The following is a 23634-nucleotide window of genomic DNA, read 5'->3' as shown; positions in this document are numbered from 1 at the left end:
AACCTTCTGCCAAAAACAGTCTATTGTGTGTTAAGAGAAAGGAAGGTGTGGTGGCATATTCAAAACACTCTTAAGTACACACAGCGTTGTCACAGCTTGGACGTCAGAATAGCTTTTAGGTGACCTTTCTACACATTCAGCAGGTGTGGCTATGCTCACAGCGACACGCCTCTTGCTGATTGTCTTAAACACTTTCAACCTGACATCCCTATTTTGGTCATGTCACCATTAAATTGTTCACATGAAATCAAAATTGAAATCACACCATGTATTCAATGTTTGTTTGTGTTTACACAGACCCCCAAGGTGGACATATGAGGGGCTAGTGCCCCTCAAAAAACAGTGCGGTGATGCATTGTTGTGAGTTTGTAGATTGGCAATATTCAGGAGAGGGGTTTTTTTCCAATATGAAACAGGCTACATTTGACAATGCTGATGTTTTAGTTGAAATGGGTTCTTGCTCTGTCCATGGAGAGGTCAAATAAAACTATAGGCCTATGTGAAAGGATTTGCACATTTAGGCTACTGTGTGCTGGCTGTTTTCTCAGTTTCATGATAATGTTGAGCTGTGCCTTATGTTATTATGATGTTATTTAATCTGGATTGTTGTGTTGGGGTATTCTCCAGGGCACCCTGATGAAGTCCAGTTATGGTCGAAACATGTTGGCAGTTGCCTTTTAATTAAATAAAGGCTATTCCTCCTGTTATCTTTGAGTGCCAGGATCGTCTCTCTTTATCCTATATGAGAGGATGAACGAGTTGGCATCTACCTGCCTCAGTGTGTTCACTCATATGGCCAGCTGTGACCTTAGGCTTCTCCAGAGGAAAGAGAATCAGTTTCAACTTCACACAGATGATGACACTCAGGCACGCACACGCACACGCACACACATTCATAACTCTATGAGTGGACTAGCAGGACTACAACTCCCAGAGGCTTCGCTTCCTCGTTCAGTACAGCCAATCGGCTAGGTTCTGGTCTAATGGTCGCTATCTAGGGCACGGGGCCAGCGCGTCTAGCCAGCTCAAAGTGCCACGACTTCACAGACCCACGGCTTCTCAACTGGACAGAAGGAAAGCGCAGGAAAAGAGCAAGTTTGTAGCTAGATAAAGAGGTAGTTGTACATAACGGAGATTTCATCCGCAAGCCACCAGCTTTACCTCTGCCCACCCTCATCATCCCCTCTGAAGCGAGCGTATAGCCCATCTCCATCATCGCAGAGAGGTAAGTAAAGGAATCTTGGAAATTATTTTTTATTCAGTTAGCTAACGGATAACGGCAGCTAGCTCGGTTAAGCTAGCTGCTGCTAATTGTAGTTTATCCAAGCTATCATCTACTACAAGGTAACAACTGAATGACAGTTCAAATGCTTTGTGGTGTGGTATGTATTTATTATTTGAACAGCAGTGATACGTGTCACCGGGCAGTCAAGTCAGTGATGGTGACAACTTTTCTAGTGAGCTGGTCTTCTGACTTCAACCACCCGGCATCACATGGAAGTTCAAGATCTGTATGGCATTTATATTTTCTATGAAACGAATTTCAAACATCACGTCACATTATATAATTAAAGCGTTTCAATATATTACAGTTGTAGTCAATTTAGTAAAATTAAGTTACTCAACTTCCAGTGTTCGTGTTTGAGTAATACTGCAGTCTGTCTGTGTAGAAGAAATCACGGAACCATAGTGCTAATTATTTTCTCAATGAATGAGCAGATTCACTCATAGAATGTTTGCAGCTCAAATACTTACTTTTTTAAGTATAATTATATGAACCATTCTGAGTGAAGTTGCGTGAATCTTTACTCAATGGAGCCAAATCATGAAATGGAACCTTATTGTACACACCGAGTTACAAACATAGTACATGTTTATACTATATATTTACAGTTAGCTTAGTGCTGGCATACCGAATGAAACCCGAATGATACAAACCCACAATTAATGGTGTTAGTATTACCGGTACTTGTGTATTGTGTATACCTGTCAAAATGCCTGCTGTGAATGAGGCCATTGGTTTGGTGTTCCCACCTGACCTCAGCCGCTTTCTCGCCCTAAAGAGTCAAGACACACGTTCTGGATTGTCTGTCTGGGATTTTTTTTGTGGCCACAAACGTCATGCATCGTAAAATAGCAACAACTCTGACTAATGAATGGAAAGGGTGTTTTTTTTATTTGAACTGATTCGTATTGTTTGCCAATTAAGCTGTTCTAGGATGCACAGGGTCATTTTGGTTCTTCCCATAAAAGGACCACTTCACTACTTTTCAACCTATCTTCATATAATAGGTCCTCACTAATAATCATTCTTTTCTACTCAGTCTGTGTCTCATATACTGTGGGCAGTTCAGAAACCGTTCTCCAGTGACATCATCGATGGGGAATACGAGCTAATAGAAACTGCAGGCTTTCTAGTCCTCAAAAGTTGCAATGCGAAAATGGAATCCATCGTTCTCACGATAATGAAAATCTAAACATTTTTGTAAAAAAATCTTGTTAAAAAAAATCCACCTAATGATGATGTCACTGGAGGACGGTTTCTAAACTGCCCACAGCCCTCCTATGAGACACAGACTGAGTAGGGAAAAATCGTGCCATTTTATCATGATTGTTAGTGAGGACCTATTATATGAAGATAGGTTGAAAAGTGGTGAAGTGGTCCTTTAAAAGTAAATAATCATGGTTGCGGCTCTAAAATGAGAGAAAGACAAAAGATAAATAGAAACAAGACATACTAAAAAGCTTTAACTTTATCTTTCATAAAATGGCAATCCTCATCAGAGCCACTTCTAATTCACAAGTGTCTGGTACTGAACCACATAGTCACGGTGAGTTTTTCCAAGGTAAGAACAAAAGATAACAAAAGTGTTAAAATAATGCTTGCCTTGAAAATCTGCTGGGATTGGGAAAGCGAGTTTAGTTTGGGCCTTTTTAATGAATGGTTGGCATACTGTTAGCAGTTTAGAAACAAGGTTAATAAGGACGGTTAAGGAGGCTTTGTTTAACACACTGATATTGTTCCATACATGTTTTGAGCTCTCATGCCTTGTATACGAGAAATCTGACTGGTCTGTGGTCTTTCTTCTGACAGGATAGTCCAGACAGAATGATGGATATCTACGACCCCCAGACCCTTGGGATTATGGTGTTCGGTGGATTTATGGTGATCTCTGCCATTGGCATTGTACTGGTATCCACTTTCTCCATGAAGGAAACCTCCTACGAGGATGCCCTCGCCAAGCAACGACGGGACCTGGGCAAGATGCAGCCCCTTCGTGCAGAGAAGAAGAAGAAGGACAAGGTATCTGAGAAGAAGAACAAAGGAAAGAAGAAAGACGACAAGCCAAATGGAAAGATCCCAGAAGCCCTGGCAGCAGAGCCGGTCGTAGATGTAGCTCTGGTCCCTGAACCCGTCTCTGCCTCTGAACCAATTCCAGCCCCAGCGGCAGCCCCTGATGCCCAGCTCAAGGCTACTGCTGCTGCCCCAAGCCCGACTGTTGCTCAGGTCTCACCTGTTCCCTCATCTAAAGACAAGAAGAAGAAGAAGATTGCCAAGGTGGAGCCAGCCTCTATCCAATCAGCCCCAGCTCCAGCCCCAGCCAAGTCTGCCCCGGCCCCAGCCAAGTCTGCCCCTGCCCCAGCCGTGTCTGCCCCTGCCCCAGCCGTGTCTGCCCCTGCACCTGTGCCAGTCAAATCTGCTCCAGTCCAGGCCAAGTCTTCAGCCCCAACTCCCAAGGCCAAGTCCTCCCCAGCTCCTTCCAAGTCTGCGTCCAAGCCTGCACCCGTGCTGGAGGCCGCCACCAAGGAGGTCCCAGTCTTGGCTGTGCCGCCGGTAGGCTCTCAGCAGACTGCGCCTACTGCTGCTGTGGCTGCACCCAAAACTGCTGAGCCAAAGAAGAAGGCTTCCAAGAAGAAATCTGAGACTGGTAAGTGATAAGAGGTAGAAGAGATGAACTGATCTGCTTCAGAGATGGCGGTAGACCAAATATAGGCGTCGATGGATTAACAAGGGGTGGGGTAAGCAGATTTGAAGCAAGGTTGTTGTGACCATAGTCGAGGCAAAGTACATGAATTAGGAGAACCCCCTCCACACACACACAACCACAGAGGTGTGTAGGAACAACACCGCTATTCCAAAGGTTCACTGGATGTAGCTCCCAGATTTAATTGTGTGTAATGCTTAATCGTGTGTGTAATGCTGAAAATAGCAGATCTACCCGCTCTACATAGAGTTCACAAGCTCACGATGTGTGAGCTTGTGAACTCTATGTAGAACTGTATACACACACACACCATATCTGTGTGTGCACTGGCAACAAAGTATAGATCTGGCTGTTTTGGTCAACTTGCCAGGTTCAATCGTGACTCAGTACTGACTGGCTAAATATATTTAAGTTGCTGTTTGGAATAAATTATGTTATGCCTAAGTATATTTCTTTCTCATATAAAGGTTTAGACATGCAGTGTACAGAAATTCCAGTTGCCTTTATTCAGCAGGACAAATTGCCATGTGGCTTGATTCCAGATAAGTGACAGGATGTTAATTAGCCTATTCTTTTGAATGGATGGAAATGGTTGTCTGGGCAGGAAGTGCATGATAGTATAGTTCTCAAATGTCTGGTGTTTAGAACACACACACACACACACACACACACACACACACACACACACACACACACACACACACACACACACACACTTTTAAAGACGCACACAATCTCCTGATGAACCTCTAGTGTGTGCATCATCCCATCAAATGCAAAGTTGTGCCAGTGAACAGAGGTGGGCAATGTCTGGCACTCCACTCTGGACTGGAGGGCATAGCGCACTGGCCTGTCTAAACACCACTGCCCTGTTTTGTTAACTGACAAAGCCTCTCAGTGCCCCAACAATGGAGGGGTCTCTCCTCTGCCAGAGGGCTGTCTCTGCCTGGTGCCACAGTGCCCCATCACTTCGCCAGCCGTAGCCTGCTCAAAGGCAGAGTGAGAGCTCGCAACCCAGCCATTGCCCGAGGCACTGTTGTGGTGGCAGTCTGGTGAGGCACTCAAAAAATGCTTGGCTTTTACCCTTCAGCGTAGCCATGAAATGAATCAACATTGAAACTGCCTGGACCTTGAGAGTTTATTATGACTGTGTTTTGTTGGTATGTCTTCCCATACCATTCTTTACCGCTTTCGTTTCTAAATGTTTCTCTGGAACTGAACACTATGGTGTCCGTCTCTCTCCCTCTCTCTCTGTCTCAGTGGTGGACTCTGTGGATGGCCCGCTTTATCTGCCTTACAAGGCCCTGGTTTCTACCATCAGCAGCATGGCGTTCAGCGAGGGAGAGGCTCAGAAGCTCATCGAGATCCTGTCCGAGAAGACCGGCATCGTTCAGGATACCTGGCATACGGTACTGTATGGGAGACTGGACCGGAGGGAGAGGATGTGTCTGTTATACTTGGTACACTAGCACAACTGTCTAGGCACATGGCTGAATGAAGGCAAGACTTGGAGGGTGATCAACTTTCCTGTGTGTGTGTGTGTGTGTGCGCGCGTGACCGTGTGTGTCTGTGTGTGCGCGTGTATAGGCCACTCAGAAGGGAGACCCAGTGGCCATCTTGAAGAAGCAGCTGGATGAAAGGGAGAAACAGCTGGCGGCTGAACAGGAGGATGCGGCTGCTGCCAAGAATCGTCAGAGAGAGCTAACCAAGGTTGGACACGTCTCTGGGTGGGCAGAAGACTTGTCCAACACAAGTTCACCACCTATTTAATTTACAATAAGTACCGTTGTTTTATTAATACAGTGTAAATGCATGGCACACCAGTAGTGTTGCCCATAAGTAAGCTGCTAGAGTTAAGCATGTAAGCCCTATTTTCAAAAATCTTAAACTATTTAAAAAGTAGCTGTACGTATGTATGTTCAATTGCGATCTGCTATTTTCTAGCATGTTTTCCTGTGCCCAAAATAGAGATGCCAGGGTTAACGTGGCAACAGCTTTTTATTTTTGCTTCATGCATCAAAGTGTACATTGATTTCATAAAAACTCAAGGTGGGGAATGTTATTCAAAACAGCATGTGTAGTTTTCTCTCACAGAGCAGAGTTGGTTTTGCTCACCCTACAACTCTGCAGCAAATATGTGCTGATGATAGGCCATTAGGCCAACCCTGCCCAGCGTCTGCCTGCTGCCAAGGCAAACGGATTGGCATTTGTTTGCTTCCAGCAAAGGGAAACTAAGCGAGGCAAACTTCCTAAATGTGCATCCGATAGTCACACATTATGATTAATATTTTCAGAATCCGTCTGGTAGATGTGTTAATGGCCTTCAGTCGAACTGTGACTGTCTTGTGGTGTTAATTTTGTCAACTAAAACTGACGAAAAATGTCCGTCTGTTTCATTGATGACAACTAAAACGAAATAAAACTAAATATATTGACAATTTCGTCAACAAATAAAAACTAGACTAAAATGTTAGGGAGGGACTAGTGGAGAACTAAGACAATTCCATTTTATTTTTGTGTTGCACTCTGAAAATAGCAGATCTACAAGCTCACAACGTGTCGCAGCACAGCTATTTTCAGCATGCATACAAGAGTAAAAGCAGGCATTACATCACCCGCAAAAAAGAAAAAAAGTAGATTTAGTCGACTAAAACTAACATTTCAGATGACTAAAATACAACAACTAAATTTTATTCAAAAGAATAAAATTTTATAAATTTAACACTGACTGACGGTCTTGCCTCTTGTCACTTAGGAGCTGGCTACCGAGAAGTCCAAGGTGGCCAGTGTGGAGACCAGACTGAGCTCCCAGCTGAGCAAGCGAGAACAAGAGATGATTGCTGTGCAGGCTCGCATGCAGGCCAGTTACCAGGACCATGTGGCCCAGACCCAGAAGCTCAGTGCTAAGGTCAGCTTTCATGAACAATAATTTTTAACCCATTTCGACCTGAGGACACGTAAGTGTCACTGTATATATTTTAAGTTAACCACTTTAACCATTATTGTAAACTTTAGCTGTTGAAAAATAGCAGATCTACAAGCTCGCTGAGTGCCGCACTATGAGCTTGTAGATCTGCCTCTTTTTTCCCTTTTTTTGTGTGAAAACGTGTGCAAATCTTTGCATATATATATATCTTTCACAACAAACATTTTTAACTCAAATATTTGCTTCTGGGGGGTACCTGGAACAACATATTTGGGTGAGTGGGTTGGCGGCCAAATACATAATCTTTTTGGGGTCCTTCAGAAAACTGTCATGATTTACTGTCATTGTATAATTCAGATCATATAATTTGATAGATTACATTTCGAACTACAAACCAACTTCCACATTTTTCTTACATTTCACTGTTACTTCACCAGGCAGGGAATGAAGGTGTGTCATCTGTTTCATGACATAATGCACGTACTAGCAGCATGAGCTATTATTGGTTACCATTTGAGGATATATCCTGGACAAATCCAGTTCTAGACAACAGAGCTTACAGCTGCGTCATTGCCAAACAGATTTTTAAGCAGGGCTCAATGAGTCTTGAGTACTCAATAGTTACATTTCATATGGCCGCTGGATGTTTTCTGCATTTCCAATGCAGCCATTAATGGCACATAGTTACACTTACAGCATGTCATTTACCAGCAAGTTAACTCTCTCGCATCATTGTTCCTGGGTCAGATCCTTAGCCTGCAGGACCAACTGGAGAAAGGCCCCAATGCCCAGCTGACCCGTGTCCAGCAGGAGAACTCCATCCTCCGTGACGCCCTCAACCAAGCTACCAGTCAGGCTGAGAGCAAGTGAGTGTTTCCAGCCCCGGGGGAAGGGCATGATGGGAGGACGTTTGCATTCGTGTGGGAAGAGGGAAATGACAGTAACTGAGAGCCAATGGTTTGCAGATCTATAATGGCCTACATTTTACTTCTAAACACTGAGATTTGGTTAGGTTACTTTTGGGTTGCTGTAGCCTACAGTGTATAATTAGAATTTTAAAGTTGTAAGTCTGTGGAGCGTGATTTTCTGAGAAACTGGGGACCGGCATTAACCACTTTAAGCCATATTTCATACTATGGCGCCACATGAATGAATTAATGAAAGAGTAGCCAATCGACAATTCTGCTCTGCAAGTTGTGAGCTTGGCCATTTTTGCCATTTGGAAATTTTGAAAACTGGAAACTAAAATAGCCTGTGTTTGAGCAAGGCACGTGTCCTGACTCTGTCACCATTCCATCCCCCCCCCTCTCTGGCCTATGCAGACAAAACGCAGAGCTGGCCAAGCTACGTCAGGACTGTACCAAGCTGACCAAGGAGCTTTCCGAGAAGACGGACAGCCTGCAGACTGAAGAGAACGCCAGGAGACGTTTGGAGGCCAATGTCGCCGCCACAGAGAAACTGCAGGTAAGACTAGCTCTGTGTGGCAGAGTATACAGTTACACCATTACCACTGACCGAACATTGATGCTGTCTTACTGCAACATCCTGCTTAATTATTTCTGTGCTGCTAGCCGTTAGCATAAATCCCAGTTCCCAGTGCCACCATCAGCATCCACTTTAAGAGAAGGAGTTTGCCCGCACCACAACACACACACTTTGCTATTATTAGCGCAAGTGCACACTGTTTACCTGTCGTCAGAAACGTTTAAATGTTGGGAGCGATGCGGTACAAAGTCACAAATGACATCCGAACTTTGGATGGCAGAAGATCCACCAAGGACAGCTCTCCAAAATTCCGACTGATGGAGGTTTGAAAATCCTGCTTTGAATTGAGGTAAACTGAGAAAAGTTGTAACGTCCCATCAGTCCCATAGCAACCGGACCAATGTTAAAAGCTGCCGTGGGGCTCAACCATTATATACACGGAGTATACGTTGGGGTCCGTATTTATACGCAAACAGACCTGGTGCAAAAAGAATGAAAGCTTAACTGCCCAACACGGCGCTAAAACATTACTTACAACAGGGATTGAATATTTCACAAGGAAAGTAATTTTGGGAGGGAGCCAGTAAAGGGGTGACTGCAACTGCATCAAGCATGGTATGCATGTTCCTGTTCACTGTCTGACTGCATTACAATGACTTCTCGACAAAATTAAATACCCCTTCGATAATAAAGATCAGTAAATCAGACAGAGCATCTCCCTACTGGCAGTGATTCTCAACCTTTTGAATGTCAACGACCCCCAGTTTGATAAAAAGAAATCTCTGGTACCCCAATCTACACTGTAAAGTCCTCAGTGTTTATTTAATTCAGAGTGTTCAAATGGACCCGTAAAGGTCCATTTGGTGGAATTTTGAATCCCTGGTGGCCCCTGGACACAACATTGAGAAACTGTGCTCGAGCCCAAGCCTGATGTCACAACGCTTACATAATGCAGTTCTAAGGAAACCTAATCACAACCGTTTGTTTCCCCTACAGTACAGTACAGTACAGTACGTGCAAAGTGACATTTAAGAATGTAAAGGAAGTTTATTTTCTAAAGTCCTAGAGTTGGGGAAATGCTTTACAGTATTAATCTAACATCAGGGGTTAAAAATTCCACCAAATGGACCTTTACGGGTCCATTTGGGGACCCCGACAAACTGGGGGTCGTTGACATTCAAAATTTGTTTTCTAAAGTCCTAGAGTTGGGGAAATGCTTTACAGTATTAATTTAACATCAGTTGGTCAAAGTTGATAGCCTTTTAAACTGATCTTAAATTATTATGCTGCATGGCATGCAGTAAATAGTATGGCTGGTAGCCTGCTACTTGGCATCACATAATTTTCCTGTGAACTAGCCCTCCACCCACAGTTGCTGCATGAGTCATAAGTGTGCAAGCTTACTGTAATTGCTTTGTCGTATCCCTCATTTGGTTCCTGCTGTGCCATGTGGCCAGTCAAGATAAACAGTGCTGGTAAAGTGTATTTTATTTTGAAAACAAAATGTGTACAGGGCTGCAGTAGGTCAGACTTTCAATGGGATATTATTTACCTGCTCTAAATCAACCAACAGAGCAGCACTTAAAATCAAATATCCTCTTGCTGCTCACTACTGCCCTCCACTGTACATTCTATTGTACTAGGAACTTGAGGAGGAGCATTCCCTTTTAATGCAAATAAGTTAGTCTATGTAGACTACCACCAGACCATAACAAGTCTGAGAAGCCTTTTTTTAAGCTTTTACAAAATATTGCAGGCAAGCAACACTACTGTCTGTAATACAGTTCTCCCTGTTATGGAGACTTAAGTTGCCAGCCAGCGCGGAGACGGTATAGTTCCAGTGTTAATAATCACAGCGTTGTTTAATAACAAACAAACATAAAACGATCAGCTTCGCCTATGTGTATAAATACATCTGTGTAAATGTGAGAGTTCAACAAAATTAATTAATTGATCGTGTTCTATTGTGGTAAAAAAAAACTGTTTGCTGCCGACTGCCGTCTTCGCTCAGGCGTCCAAACAATTCCCCTTGTCCATCTCATCACCTCATTCCTTACTCGAGGGGTTCCACACTGCTGTGAGAACTATTACATAGCCCAAGCAACGGGTGTCAAAAACAATACATAAAATAAAAATAATAAACATTTGCTTCAACACTCCCATTAAGTGTTAACGACACACTGTGGCCAGCGTCTTTCTAGTATGTTGAATACAGCTTTGATAGAATTCCCCATTCTTGTCGGAACAGCTAGTATATCTGCAAGCCTAGGCCTTGTCCACCTGTCCCTCTACTACCCCCCCCCCCCCCCCCCCACCCCCCCCCCCCTCTCCCTTAATGCCATGCTGTGTGAAGGTTCAGGTTGATGGTGTTGTAATCACACAGCCCGTGGGCTTTGCTGGAATGCAGCCACACAATAATGGGGCTGTGGGGGAAATGCTTTTCATCGCCAGCTGGAATGCGTGCGTGCCCAAGCATCACTCCACTACTACAGCCATCTATAAGTGTCTGTTAAATAGAGCCTGACCGAATGGGTCTACCAAAGTTTTGACGGAGATCTTTGTACAAAAGATCTATTTGAAAAACGTTGATGTGATTTAAAATGTAAATTTCTATTCGATAAATAGGAATGAGGATTTTGCTGTGCACTATATAGCAGAATGCATGTTCAGTCAGACTCAGTGGGGAGCAAGTGAGTCAGTGCTTCGTGACAGTCAAGTGTTGGGGGTTGTCTAATCATTTACCAGCTTCCCTTTCCAACAGTTACAGGTGTATCAACATATTGTGCAATGGCATAGGTCGATAGCCGGTATACGAACATGATGTGGCCAAGGCTCTTTAATGGTAATTCAAGTTTGTTGGGTTGTGATAGTTCTTTGACCTCAGAGGACTCACCTGGAACCTCATAGGGGAGTCCAATGTGCATTTTCAGCATTTCCGAAAACTCAGAACCAAACAATTTACGTACTGTAAACAATGTTTTATGTTCTTTTTATTAAATTTTTATAACTTAGCCCCAAACTGTGACATGCTGTGTGCAGGAAAACCGCTTTCTCAATTCCTCCAAGTATGCACATGCCAAAGTACTGAGACTCTCACATGACCCCTCCAGTGATGTACTATACTTCACCTTTTAGCTCTTTTTGACTGCAAGAAAAGACAGAAAGATTGTGATTCACATGATCTCCAGACAGATCAACATCCCTACAAGAGGTGAACAATCAAACGGTCTCTGCTGCCCTCTGCTGTTTGACTAATGCATATTGTTGTTCCATCAGGCCAGCCATGCAGAAAGTGAGAAGGCTTTGCAGAGGAGACATGAGGAGGTGTGTGAGGAGCTCAGGACTGCGCAGACTCTCAACGGCAGCCTGCAGGCCAGTGTGGAGAACGCCCAGCAGGACAGCAGTACCTACTCTGGTCAGGCAGTCCACTTAAAATCTTTAAAGTGATTATTTATGCTTGATGCAGGCAAACCAACTTTCTCAAAATAACAGTGATGCATTTTGGTTGTGTCATTGTGTTTATGCTATTGAATAACGTGTATAATGTGGTTGTACATGTTAAAACCCTGGAGGGTTTTGAGTTCCAACAAAGAGAAAACGGTGCTGCCTAAAACAAAAGTACATAAGCGTTAGGAATGAATCCACCCACTCCCAGTAGGAAAACAAGTTAATTTAATCAAACCTAGATTTTTATTTATTTATTTTGAAATCACTTCTGGGAGCATACCGGTATGTCAATGATACAGTCTCCTTCCTACACTACTTTACATGGTGACACTTTAATCAGTATTTTCATTTTTAAAAAGTATTTTCTTTTTACTGAGTGGCACAATAAATGTCTAGGTATTGGTAACCAATGATAAAGAGAGCAAGATAACTTGCACTTACCATAGTTTTGCGCCTCATTTTAACATGAATGTATCGTCTACTCTAAATTCATTTAGCAAGCAACACATGTATTATGAGAATGTGCCGTTCCATATCAAATGGAGTTGAATTATACTCTCCTTAGTAGATTGTTTGCAGCTAATGAGCGGTGGTGAGCGTGTTGTAGAATACACAAAGTATTGGTAGTATGATTTGGACTCTGGAGTATTTGGAGTATTTATTGACTGATTTGTGCGTCTGCAGAGCTCCAGGTGCGTTTGGGGAGCATTGAAGCTGAGCTGGGTGAGCGCACTGCGCAGGCAGATGCCCTCAATGTCCAGCTAGAGCAGACACGGCTGGAGAAGAGCCAACTGGAACAGCAGGTGGCCTCCATCAACTCATTGCTAGAGGCCAGTCAGAGTAAAACAACAGAGTCCAGCCAGGTAAGAGTCTGTGCAGAAGTTGTCCAACTCAACTGACTTTGCCAAAGACATTTGAACAAAGGAAGTTACAGACTTGGTGATTTTTGTCAGCTGTGTGTAAACATATCCGTGTGACCGAGTTGATATTTTGCTTTCAGAAAGCAAAAGTAAAAAATAAATAAATAAATGGTTCTATGTCACACCGTACCCACACATCACTCATGCATTGTGGTGGCACTACTACACGTGTCAGACTACACGATTAACATTTCATACACTGCCAGAACTTTGTTGGAGCCTAGGACTATATGGAGACAGCCACCCTTAACCCTGCCACATTGACCATTTCTTTCATATTCTTCATATTTCTGGGGCCTTTTTCTGCCTTCATTGATAGATTAACAGTAGGGTGACAGGAAGGTGTGGGGGGGGGGGGGGGGGGGGGGGTGACACGAAGCAAAGGTAATTGGGATCGGGATTTGAACCCACAGCACACAGTCAGGCTGGATTACCAGCCTAGGTGCCCAGACAGCTACGCCAGCCGCCCAGGCCACAGTTTACACTTCTAAGAACGTCTTTATGACTTTTGAATTGACAGGTGGACACCACAGAAGTACAGCAGCTGAAGATCAGGTATGTCAGTTGTTGTGAGCCTACTGCAATTTAATGTTAAAGGACAACTCCAGACTAACATATAGGCACATTTTACTACTGAAAAATAGACCCCATGGCAAGTCCTTTGGGGTCAATATACAGTAGTTTTCCTTTTTAAGATCCAGAGTTTTTGCACTTAATGAAATTCCTTCTTCTCTCAGCCTCCAAGAGAAGGATGATCAGTTGGCCTCACTCCACGAGGAACTGAAGCAGCTACAGTTGAAGCCGGAGGTTACGGTAAATACTGTCACCACAAAGATAACGTTTTACACTGTAAAATCCTTAATGTCAATTTAGCCATTTGTAATGGTAATGTAACCAAATGGACACTGTAGCAGCATCTTGATATTGGTTGAATAATGCAGTAGTGTCAATTCAGGAAAAGCTAAGGTCATCTCCATAGTAATGAGATCAACACGCACCCCATAGTCTATCCCGATTGGCTAAGATTGCCTTCCAAACTTTGCAGGATTGGTCCATTTTGAACAAAATGCCTCAAATCATCTTTTTTGACATTTCCAACATTCATCAAGAATACACAGCAAGCTATTTAACGTCACTCCCAGACCTTTGCAATGCATTTCCAATTCAACAGCACAACAATAGCCACAGTGGTACATGTGCAGCAGCCGAACCTCCCGCAATCGCGGCAAACCAGCGCACTGTTGTGCACACAACACAAGCCACAACAACAATATTGTCCCCAATGTAGCACTGTCTTAACAACCACCAAATACAAAGAAGGTACCTGGAATTGTATTTCTCACCGCTTCTGATGGCTGTCCTGTGATGCGTGGCTGTGAGCTGTCACTCAAAACATTTCCACCGTACGGAGGTCAATGTGGCAACAAAGTCCAAATGTTGCTATGTCCATTTCTATCCTTTTCCAATGTTTCGATTCGAATTCAAAACGCCACAATCAAATCGGCTTCCTTTTCATTTGACCAAGTAAGCAAAACAACTCTCTGCCAGACAGTGCCTCTTTCTTTGCCTCTGATCCTTGCTAATAATAATGCATTGCACCTGTGCTGACCCACTGAACCTGGGAATATTCCATTTGTCATGATTACGGGAAATACAAGTGTTGTGGAGTGATTCCTTGTGAAAGCGATAATTTTGTAAATTTTTGCTTTTGTAGTTATTTTACTGTAATTTAACAGAATAATCAACGCATGATTATGGATTTATTTTTTAAAATAAATGTTTTTTTTCTTACCCAATTCTGTGAATATGCATAATAAATTGTTAATGGCCTATTCAAGTATACCTTTTTTTTCCTTAAATGTTTTTTTGCTGCTTTTTCCGAGACACTGACAAGAAATGGGTAGAGAGATGGGGAGGGGTGACATGCAGTAAGGGCCATCGGGATCAGGAATCGAACCCACGGCACACTGCCAGACTGGATTACCATTTACCAGCCAAGGTGCCTGGACCGCTGATCCACGGCCCAGGCCTATTCAAGTATACTTTAGCCCTGCTAGCTAATCACCATAATTTTTTGTCCTAGCAGGAGAACACTGCTGTTGAGACTGAGCAGACAACCAACAGGTACTTTGTTGTTGACTAACCACATGCTTTGGTTCTGATTATTTCTTTACTGTTGCAACTTACGGTTTCTCATTAGTTACACTTTTCTTTTTTTAAATGATATAATGTTTATACAAATATTTCCTTTTCATTTTAGTGAAGATGCCAGCCTTGTGGCATCACTTCAAGAAGAACTTAAAAATATTCAAGAAGAAATGGAGAAACTTAAAAACACACCTGTAAGTTTTGCCATCGCTGTGCTGTTTCTCTTTCTTTATTCACCAAAAGCACCTTCAGTCCTAATTAAAAATGTTCCTCTGTTTCTGCTAGCAAACGGACAACTCTGCAGAGCTGGAACTACTGCAAAACAGGTAAATAATGTGAAGTACCGGTATCTGAAATCAACCAAACGTTAAATCTCACAACAATGAATCTTAATTACTTGAATGTGACATTTAACTGTTCTGTCATTTTGGCCATGTGACCAGTCTAAGTGAGAGAGATGTCCTGGTGACATCACTACAAGAGGAGCTGAGAGAAGCCAGGGAAAACTCAAAGGCCCTGGACAGCGTAAGCCTTTTATCTGTTAGTGTTTGCTGGAGTGACAGTGGTATTTACAGCTTTGTTCTTCATAATCGCTGTCCTGACCCCATCTCTCTTGATCCCACAGCTGGCAACATTTCAAACTGAAACCAAAGAAACTCTGCAAACACTCTTCCCACAGATACCTATAGAAACAGAGCAGGTAGGAAACCTTGCTCAGATTTTAGAAAAGTATAAAATATGTACATAAAAAATCATGCATGTCATTAATTGCATTAATCATGCATGTCATTTAATCATGCACTTTTCCTTGTTGAAGCCCAACTGGTTGCAAGTCTTTGCACAGAGAGCACATGAAGATTCCTCTCACAGTCAGCAGAGTCAGGAGTCTCAGACAAGTGCTGAGCTACCGGTAAGCCATGATGACGTTGTTGATGGACCTTGTGGTTTGAATATCGCAGTGAAGCAGAAGTAATGATGTACTGTTCTTTCCCAGGAGTTGATGGAGAAGCTGAAAGAGGCTCAGGAGAGTCACGGCACACTGCAAGCTGAGTGTGATCAGTACAGGACAGTCCTGGCTGAAACAGTACGTTACTTAGGCCTAATTTACAGTCTGTCGCACAACTGTGTCGCTTGTTGACGAGAACTGACCTGGTCTGCAAGCAACACTGTTGTGAGATGAAGTATATATTGAGCTTCACTTCAAACTTTCAGACAATTGTGACATGTATACACACGCATACACTCTGACTCTACACAGTATATACATAGATCTGCATTCCTTGTCCTCAGGAAGGTATGCTTAAAGACCTGCAGAAGAGTGTGGAGGAAGAAGAGCTGGTATGGAAGTCTAAACTGGCTGACTCTGAGGACCAAGTGAGTGTGGTGAGTACTAGCGCTATGTATCTCTATCCCAAGTGGAGTCGACTGTAACCACGGTGTTTTGACCTAACTATTATTCACTAATACACCTCCGCCAGGCTCAGGAGAAGGTGCTTACCTTGGAGAGGGAAGTTCAGATTGTGAAGACTGAAAGCCAAAGTATGGAACAGGTAGGAATTTTAAAACCTGTGCCGGCAAGCTTTTCTTCAGGCAATCTTCTTTGTTAACTACTATGTCATGAATCCTAGTGTCCCCATTCTAGGGTGAACATTCTGTGGAAATAGTCGATCTACAAGCTCACAAGACGACATATTGTGAGCTTGTAGATCAGCTACTTTTGCCAAAGAGATTTGGGTGTAATGGGGAAAAATGGATTGCCCCCCCTGGGAACTTGTTCAACTAAATATAGTGTTAGAGTTTAAGTAGTCTCTCGAGACATTTGTTTTGCAGATGGGTTCCCAGATTGCTGTTTACGTGTGTGGGGGTGGGTGGGTGTTTAATTGTGTGTGGGTTAATGGATCTTCTGTTTTCTGGCGTCTCCTGTAGTTGAAGGAACAGCTGATTCTTCTTGAGGCCCAGCTGGAGAAGCAGGCAGAGTCTACCCCTTCAGAGAGTCAGGAGAGCTCTGAGGAGATGACACAGGTAAATGGAGAGTTCCTTGGCCTGTATATGTGGTTTGTATTATTTTCATTCTATATTCTGTTGTTGTGCACACAGACTCAAATGAAGTTGTCTGCTGTGTTTCTAGCTGAAGCTCATTCTGTCGGAGTGTAAAGTCCAGCTAGAATCAGCCCAGAAGGAGGCTCAGGCGCACAAGGATGAACTGGCACAGGTATTATTGATCATTTACATCATTCAGTGTCTACAGTGTAAAAATAATAATTTAATTAAATTAAATTGTTATACTATACCTTTATACATACTTGATACTGTATGTAAGAGGAATATATAAGTTAAACGGTGATGTGTAAAACAAAGCCAGTAGATTACTGAAGGATGATGTCTAAATCACACACCCTGGGTCATAAAGACATTTTTAAAACCTATTACTTTCTTAAATCACTTGCCTGGACATTTTATTTTTGGAACACTTATTTTTAAGAGATTTGTTTTTGTTATTTTTATGGGTGGTGTTGGGGCTTCGAACCTACCGTGGCGCATCCGTCTTTTAATTGTCGGGCATCTACACTAACGCGACTATCCCTTGTTCGGGAGATGTTATAATTTTGAAAGGAAACGTTGCTTTATCTTATCACCCCGGGGGCGTGAGTTTGACATCAGCACTCAGGTCCTCCATTCGTGATTGACTGGGGTTATGTATCCTGTGACGAGCACAAGCTTCCCGTTTCAGGTCAGAGATCAGCTGAGCGAGGTTTCGAAGCGTGCTCATCAAGAGCAGAACGGCCCAACTGAGATTCAACCCAGTCAGGTTAAGGTGCAACAGGTCATAGTCGAGCACCCTTCACATCATGTTGGGAGGGTATTGGACAGCGGACAGCCACTTAACCCAGCCCTCACACTCAAAAGATCTCTCCTGTCAATTTAGCCTGATTTATACTTTGTCGTATGCCATACCAAAAATAGTCAATCTACAAACTGACAACCTGTCGGATCACGATGCGTTGGGAGCTTGTAGATCTTTTCTTTTTTTTGGTACGTGGTGCATCGTACAATGGGAGTATAAATCTGCCCTTATTGTATAAAAGTCTAAGCTGAGCTAGGTCCTGCAGTAATTTTTACACCAAGCAAAGATTGGTCCAGTCTTTGAGATCTGTAGCTACAGCTACACCAACAGTTGTAGGCGTCAACTACAACTATAGGCCCATCCAGACCTAGCTAAAAAGTCTGTCCTTGTTCCAGGAACTTGCCACAAGGATGTGGGCAATGAGTAATAATAAAAGCCACTTACGGAGAATGTATGCAGTATTTCCAGTCTGTCCAGTACCTCCCTTATCTAGCAGCTGTTTATGTTATGCACCGTTTGTGTTGACCAAGTGCTCTTTGCTTCACTTAATCCTAACCACTGCCGTTTCTTTACCCTTTGTGTAGCACAGTGGTTCTCAACCAGTGGTTTGGGGACCACCAGTGGTCCTTGAGGGGGTTCCAGGTGGTCCCCAGCTAAATGATGGAGAGTTTAGTAACCAAATGGACCCTTATAGATCTTTAACTCTTGAGTGAAACCAAAAAAACTCTTGAATGAGAATTGGGCTTTGATATGAAAAGGGTTGAAAACCACTGGTTTAGCATGCTCATTTTATCCTGCTAACTTTTCATTGATTTCTTTTTAACAATTCTTAACGGCAACTAATAGTTTTTTGATTATAATTTTTGTGCGTGCTGCAGGTTGAAATGAAAACTAACATGGCACACAGGTTGAAGATGTGTGTGTGTGTGTGTGTGTGTGTGTGTGTGTGTGTGTGTGTGTGTGTGTGTGTGTGGCAGGCAGAGACTGGCAAATGTTTGCCTGTGAGTGTCTTAATGCGGTCTGTGTGTGTCACCAGGTTCACTGTGAGTTGAGTCAATTGACAGAGAAATTGCAAGGGGAGGAGGTTCTGAGACTGCAACTCTCCGAAGAGTATGAACAGGTAAAGGAAGAGTACTGATTTTCTACATTTTACTTTCGTGTGCTTGATGAAGACTACTGCGAATTTTACAGTTGTCTACATTTGATAACATTGAAGAGATCTTCCATTGCAATGCAACAGTAAGTCTTCTCCCGACAGACAGAGGTAATAGTTAACACCTGGATTACGGTATCTGGCGTGGGAAACCAAACATCTACCACTCAAGAGAGAATCATATTTGGTCTATGCGCTGCAGGCAGGTTTACTTGTCAACCAGGGATTAAGTGTCATACATACACCAGGGTCTAGTGTAGGGACTATACTATCTCCAAACACTGAAGATAATTCTAGTTATATTCCATTCAAATACTAGGGGACGAAGGTCCGGAGCTGATTGTGCTGTAGTCTGTCAATTGATAGGACTGTCTATCGAAATGGTTTGCACTCATTTACCGTAGCAGCAGTCATGACACAAACAGACGCGTTTCGGCCTTCATCATTTGCCCCGCCTAGGTGGATGTGATATATATAATATATATATATATATATATATATAGCTTTTTTTGCAGTAATTAATCATGTAAATCAGAATTACAATACACAATATAACAAAATATGCCTCAACAATAATACAATATCGAAGTTGTAAACATTAAAGGACCACTTTTCAACCTATCTTCACATAATGTGTCCTCACTAATAATCATGTTAAAATGCCACCATTTTTTTCTACTCAGTCTGTCTCTCATAGGAAGGCTGTGGGTAGTTCAGAAACCCGTCCACCAGTGACATCATCGTTAGGCAGATTTTTTACAAGAATTTTTCGATTTTGGCTTTCATTTTCGCATTGCAACTTTTCAGGACTAGAAAGCCTGCAGTTTCTATTAGCTTGGATTCCCCATCGATGATGTCACTGGTGGACGGGTTTCTGAAAAAATGTGTGCCATTTTATAATGATTATTAGTGAGGACCTATTATATGAAGCTGGGTTGAAAAGTGGTGAAGTGGTCCTTTAAGTAAGGAAATACAAAAAAGAAAATAACTTCTCAAATTACAAACCCTCAAGAGGTACAGTCAAGTAGCAATTTACCATCTGTATGCCTAAAAACCGAACTACATAGAAACCAACTGAATTCCCATATTCGATACCTTGTCCTTTGATCAGATCTGTCTCCTTTTGCATCTCAGTTTTAGTCATTTGTAAACGGGCACCGTGCGCATGTGTAGTAGGTTAGGGCTGTGCGCCTTTTACATGCATTTACAATGCATGGATAGAATACTATAATTTGAAATGTTGCGGCATAGGCAGACCTGTGTCACACACACATTTGAATATTCACATGACGAGCCACAGTAGACCAGTGAACTGATTTTGAGCAGTGATCGCCTATTTCAACATCCATTGCACTGTTCACATTCCAGGCCCAGACTGCGGTGTCAGAACTTCAGGCCCAGCTGGACCTCCTGAAGGCTGCTGGAGACGCCCCACAGGCAGATACAGAGGACATCGCCCAGCTAAAGGTGCTGTAACAAAACCTACAACCAACTAGGTCTTGATGTCCCAATCACAAGAGTATTCACCCCATTTGTTTTGCAATGTCCTTTGGCCATCTCATTATAAGGACAAATGTTGCCAAAAAATAACTGACTTTACACTAGGGATGTCCCGATCACGTTTTCTTGCTCCTGATCCGATCATTTGATTTTAAGACATGCCGATATATATATAGATATATTATATTTATATATTATATTTTATGCTACACTTATGCCATGTGAGAAATGTATGTCACGCTAGTTATATGAAAGCAGGGAATCATAGCAAGAATAATGATCTATTGGTTAATTAGATTGAGTGAATCTCGCAACTACAGCTTATGGAACTTAAGTTATACTCTTGTAGGGAAAACACCATTTGAATGGCTTTGGCTATCAGAGATAGATAGTAGGCCTAGTGTTTGCCACTGCTGGAACTAGTGCCCCAGAAGGGCAAACATCAAGCATAAACATGACAGTTTTCACAAAATATCATTGTGTATACATCTTTCTTTGAGATTTACATTAGACACAATCCTTTTTAGACGCACTAAGTCTCCGATTTATTTCTCCCGATCATTTGAAAATGACTGGGTGATTTCCGATCACCCGATCCGAACAGGACATCCCTACGAGACACCATCATGTTTGTTGATACGACCAAGCGTAAAATGGGGAGTAATGTTTTCCATCACTCACAAATACAGGAACGTCTGGAGAAGGAGAAGAAGCTGTCTAAAGACCTTGGCCAAGCAGCCACCAAGCTGCAGCAGCTCCTTAAATCTACCCAGGAGCAGCTTACCAAAGAGAGAGACGCTGTACGGACACTACAGGAGCACCAGCAGGACAAGGTGACAGGACCAGCAGTGTAGTGCAGTGGTTCCCAAAGTGGGGTACTTGAGGGAGTTCCAGGGGGTACCTAGTTTGAAACCAAATGGACCCGTTCAATTTGTACCGGTCCATTTGGTTCCATTTGTACACTCTCTGAGTTAAATTAACAGTGGTTTTACAATATACATTTGGGTACCAGAGATAGAAATGCCATTAAATCGGGGGTCCGTAGCATAATGCGTGTCAAACTGGGGGTCCATGAAATTAATGTTTTGGAATCACTGCTAGAGCTGTAAAAATCCTCCCTTATAGGGGTCACTGGCATATGTTTTCAAATGGGGGGTCCGTGGCCTAATAAATGTTGATTTGGGGGTCCTTGACAGAGTTTGGGAACCACTGGTGGTGTGGATACAGGCACATTTTCAATTTAGTTTTGGTCTGCATTAGTGTTTTACTCTTCTTCTGTGTTTGTTTGTTTTTTACAGGGAGAGTATGTGGAATTGAAGGAAGGAACCTCGGTCTAATATGGAGGCCAACTTACCAAGGCCACTACAGAAATCTGCCAAATATGCCTTACAATTACCATAGTTCATCCATTCCAAAACCATTTTTTTCCTTCCTGTTTCTTGTACTGTAGTTGATTGCAACGGTTGCAAAATTAAGAATCACATCTTTTGATATAATGAACATTTAAGTGTAAGATGAGAAATCCTGCTGCAAATGGTATTTAAACCCACATTCCATTATGTATTCTCAGAAGAGATGGATTCCCCTGCCTTATATTCCAAATATTTTCCCATAGTTCAGTGTTAAAAGGGAAACTGATTGTACGTCAAACGTACATAAACGTGCAATTAATTTGTATGTCTTTTTGTATGTGATTGAATGATGGGAACATTTTATGGTACAGCGATGCAATATATTTAGGGCCTAGCTGGCTGCTGACAAAACTATATGAAATTTAATTTGTATGAATAAACTAATGTAGCAATACAGTATATGAAGTTGATAAAAGAAAATTGCACTATGTACTTTATTAAAAATGAAATATAATTGGTTAACAAAGAATACACTGGTCTTTATACCATTATTATTTATACCATTACAAGCACTGGTTGTGTTCTTTTCATCCTCTTGAGCCCCATTGCCCCCGCCGGCTGTCCACCTCTGAACAGTGCTCAGCGGGTCAATGGAGACCCAATTGGTCTCCGGTTCCAACTCCAATGTTGCGGATTTACCCCCCTGGGGTTTAAGAGGTTCCACTCACTCAGGCAAAAGGCCAACTGAATAAGTAATTTCTCCAGTGTTTGTAGTCTTAGGGCTCCATCTTGTGCCACCCTTATCCCTAAACTTATTTGCCATTTTTTACTATTTTGAAATAAATCATTTTAAAATAGTTCAACTAGCCGATCTACATCTACATGTTGTGAGCTTGTATATTTGAACAATTTTAAACATGCATTTTAAAACTTTTTATATTTAATCATATTGTCTATCCCTCAAACTTATTTCTAATGGTTTGAGCCTCAATCACCACTGATAACCAGTCCTTGTCCTTTCTGGACTTTGAAAGCAGTTTTAGCTGCAATACCACAATGTCCTGAGGTGGTGGGGGTGCTGATATGCAGATTATTTAATACTAGATAAAACCAGCAATGGCGTTAATTGTAAACAAAGTGGAAATGCAAATTTGGAACTGAAGACTGGAGGAGGAATTATACAAAGTAGGGTGACATTGACATTGATGACATCACGATGACAAAATCAGTTGCGCTGTTCCTGAGAGCAATCCATTAAAGCACCCATATGATATGAAAGCCTGATTGTTCAAAATTGGTTATTTTGTGGGGATAGAAAACACATGGGCGCACCAAAAACACAAAATGGAAAAAGTTGAATTTTATGTTAGGTCCTTTAAACTATTTTGTACATAAATGTCACTGACATTTTACTTACCTCAAATACATTTTCAACTTCCTCAAACTGAAAAACTGAATTGTTTTTGTCTCGCTTAAAGGGGCATTCCACAAATTTTCAACATACATTAGAGCTGTTGTTGAAAAAGAATTAAATTAAAAGTCCCCCCATTCTGTGTTTCCTAGAACTGGAGGTCTGAAAGAAATCACATCACATGGTGAATCACATCTTGAAGGTATAATAATGAGTGGCATTCCCCGTTAATTGTAGTCTATCAAATTCATAAAAATATAACTAGTCAAATCAAATGTGAATTGGCCTATGTAAGCCAAATAGTTCGGCCCAACCACCTTGTAAGGTTATATATTGTCGATAAATCAAAATGTAATAATGTAGATAGTACAATTTCAGCAAATACAAATTCTGAAGTCAAATCAATAGACAGGGAAGAGAGCATTTGGTTTTCATTCCAACCCAAACCATTGAGTTTCAGC

General features: G+C 42.2%; 1 protein-coding gene across 5 annotated transcripts; it reads left to right on the top strand.

Annotated features, from left to right (window-relative positions):
- The first annotated feature begins 1017 nt into the window (after positions 1–1017).
- On the top strand, positions 1018–22295 carry rrbp1a (ribosome binding protein 1a). 5 transcript variants are annotated; one of them, XM_083774446.1, is made up of 27 exons: positions 1018–1225; positions 3095–3929; positions 5247–5395; positions 5574–5696; positions 6742–6894; positions 7660–7778; positions 8235–8376; positions 11674–11812; positions 12529–12707; positions 13285–13319; positions 13502–13577; positions 14851–14888; positions 15025–15106; positions 15198–15238; positions 15356–15437; positions 15538–15612; positions 15730–15822; positions 15907–15996; positions 16203–16295; positions 16391–16462; positions 16839–16934; positions 17041–17124; positions 17644–17727; positions 18794–18877; positions 20279–20377; positions 21100–21243; positions 21709–22295. In XM_083774446.1, the coding sequence occupies exons 2-27, from the start codon at positions 3110–3112 to the stop codon at positions 21745–21747; spliced, it is 3231 nt and encodes a 1076-aa protein (XP_083630572.1). In that variant the 5' UTR covers positions 1018–1225; positions 3095–3109; the 3' UTR covers positions 21748–22295. The 5 variants fall into 5 exon arrangements, with proteins under 5 accessions (XP_083630572.1, XP_083630574.1, XP_083630573.1 ...); XM_083774448.1 differs by having other exon boundaries at positions 14848–14888; positions 16203–16286; XM_083774447.1 differs by having other exon boundaries at positions 14848–14888; positions 17644–17721.
- The last annotated feature ends 1339 nt before the right edge of the window (positions 22296–23634 follow it).

This window comes from Protomyctophum parallelum (genome assembly GCF_964188405.1).
Source record: "Protomyctophum parallelum genome assembly, chromosome: 10".
Classification (NCBI taxonomy): Eukaryota; Metazoa; Chordata; class Actinopteri; order Myctophiformes; family Myctophidae; genus Protomyctophum; species Protomyctophum parallelum.
The sequence above is the reverse complement of the archived record's forward strand: the minus strand, read 5'-3'. Positions and strand labels throughout refer to the sequence as shown.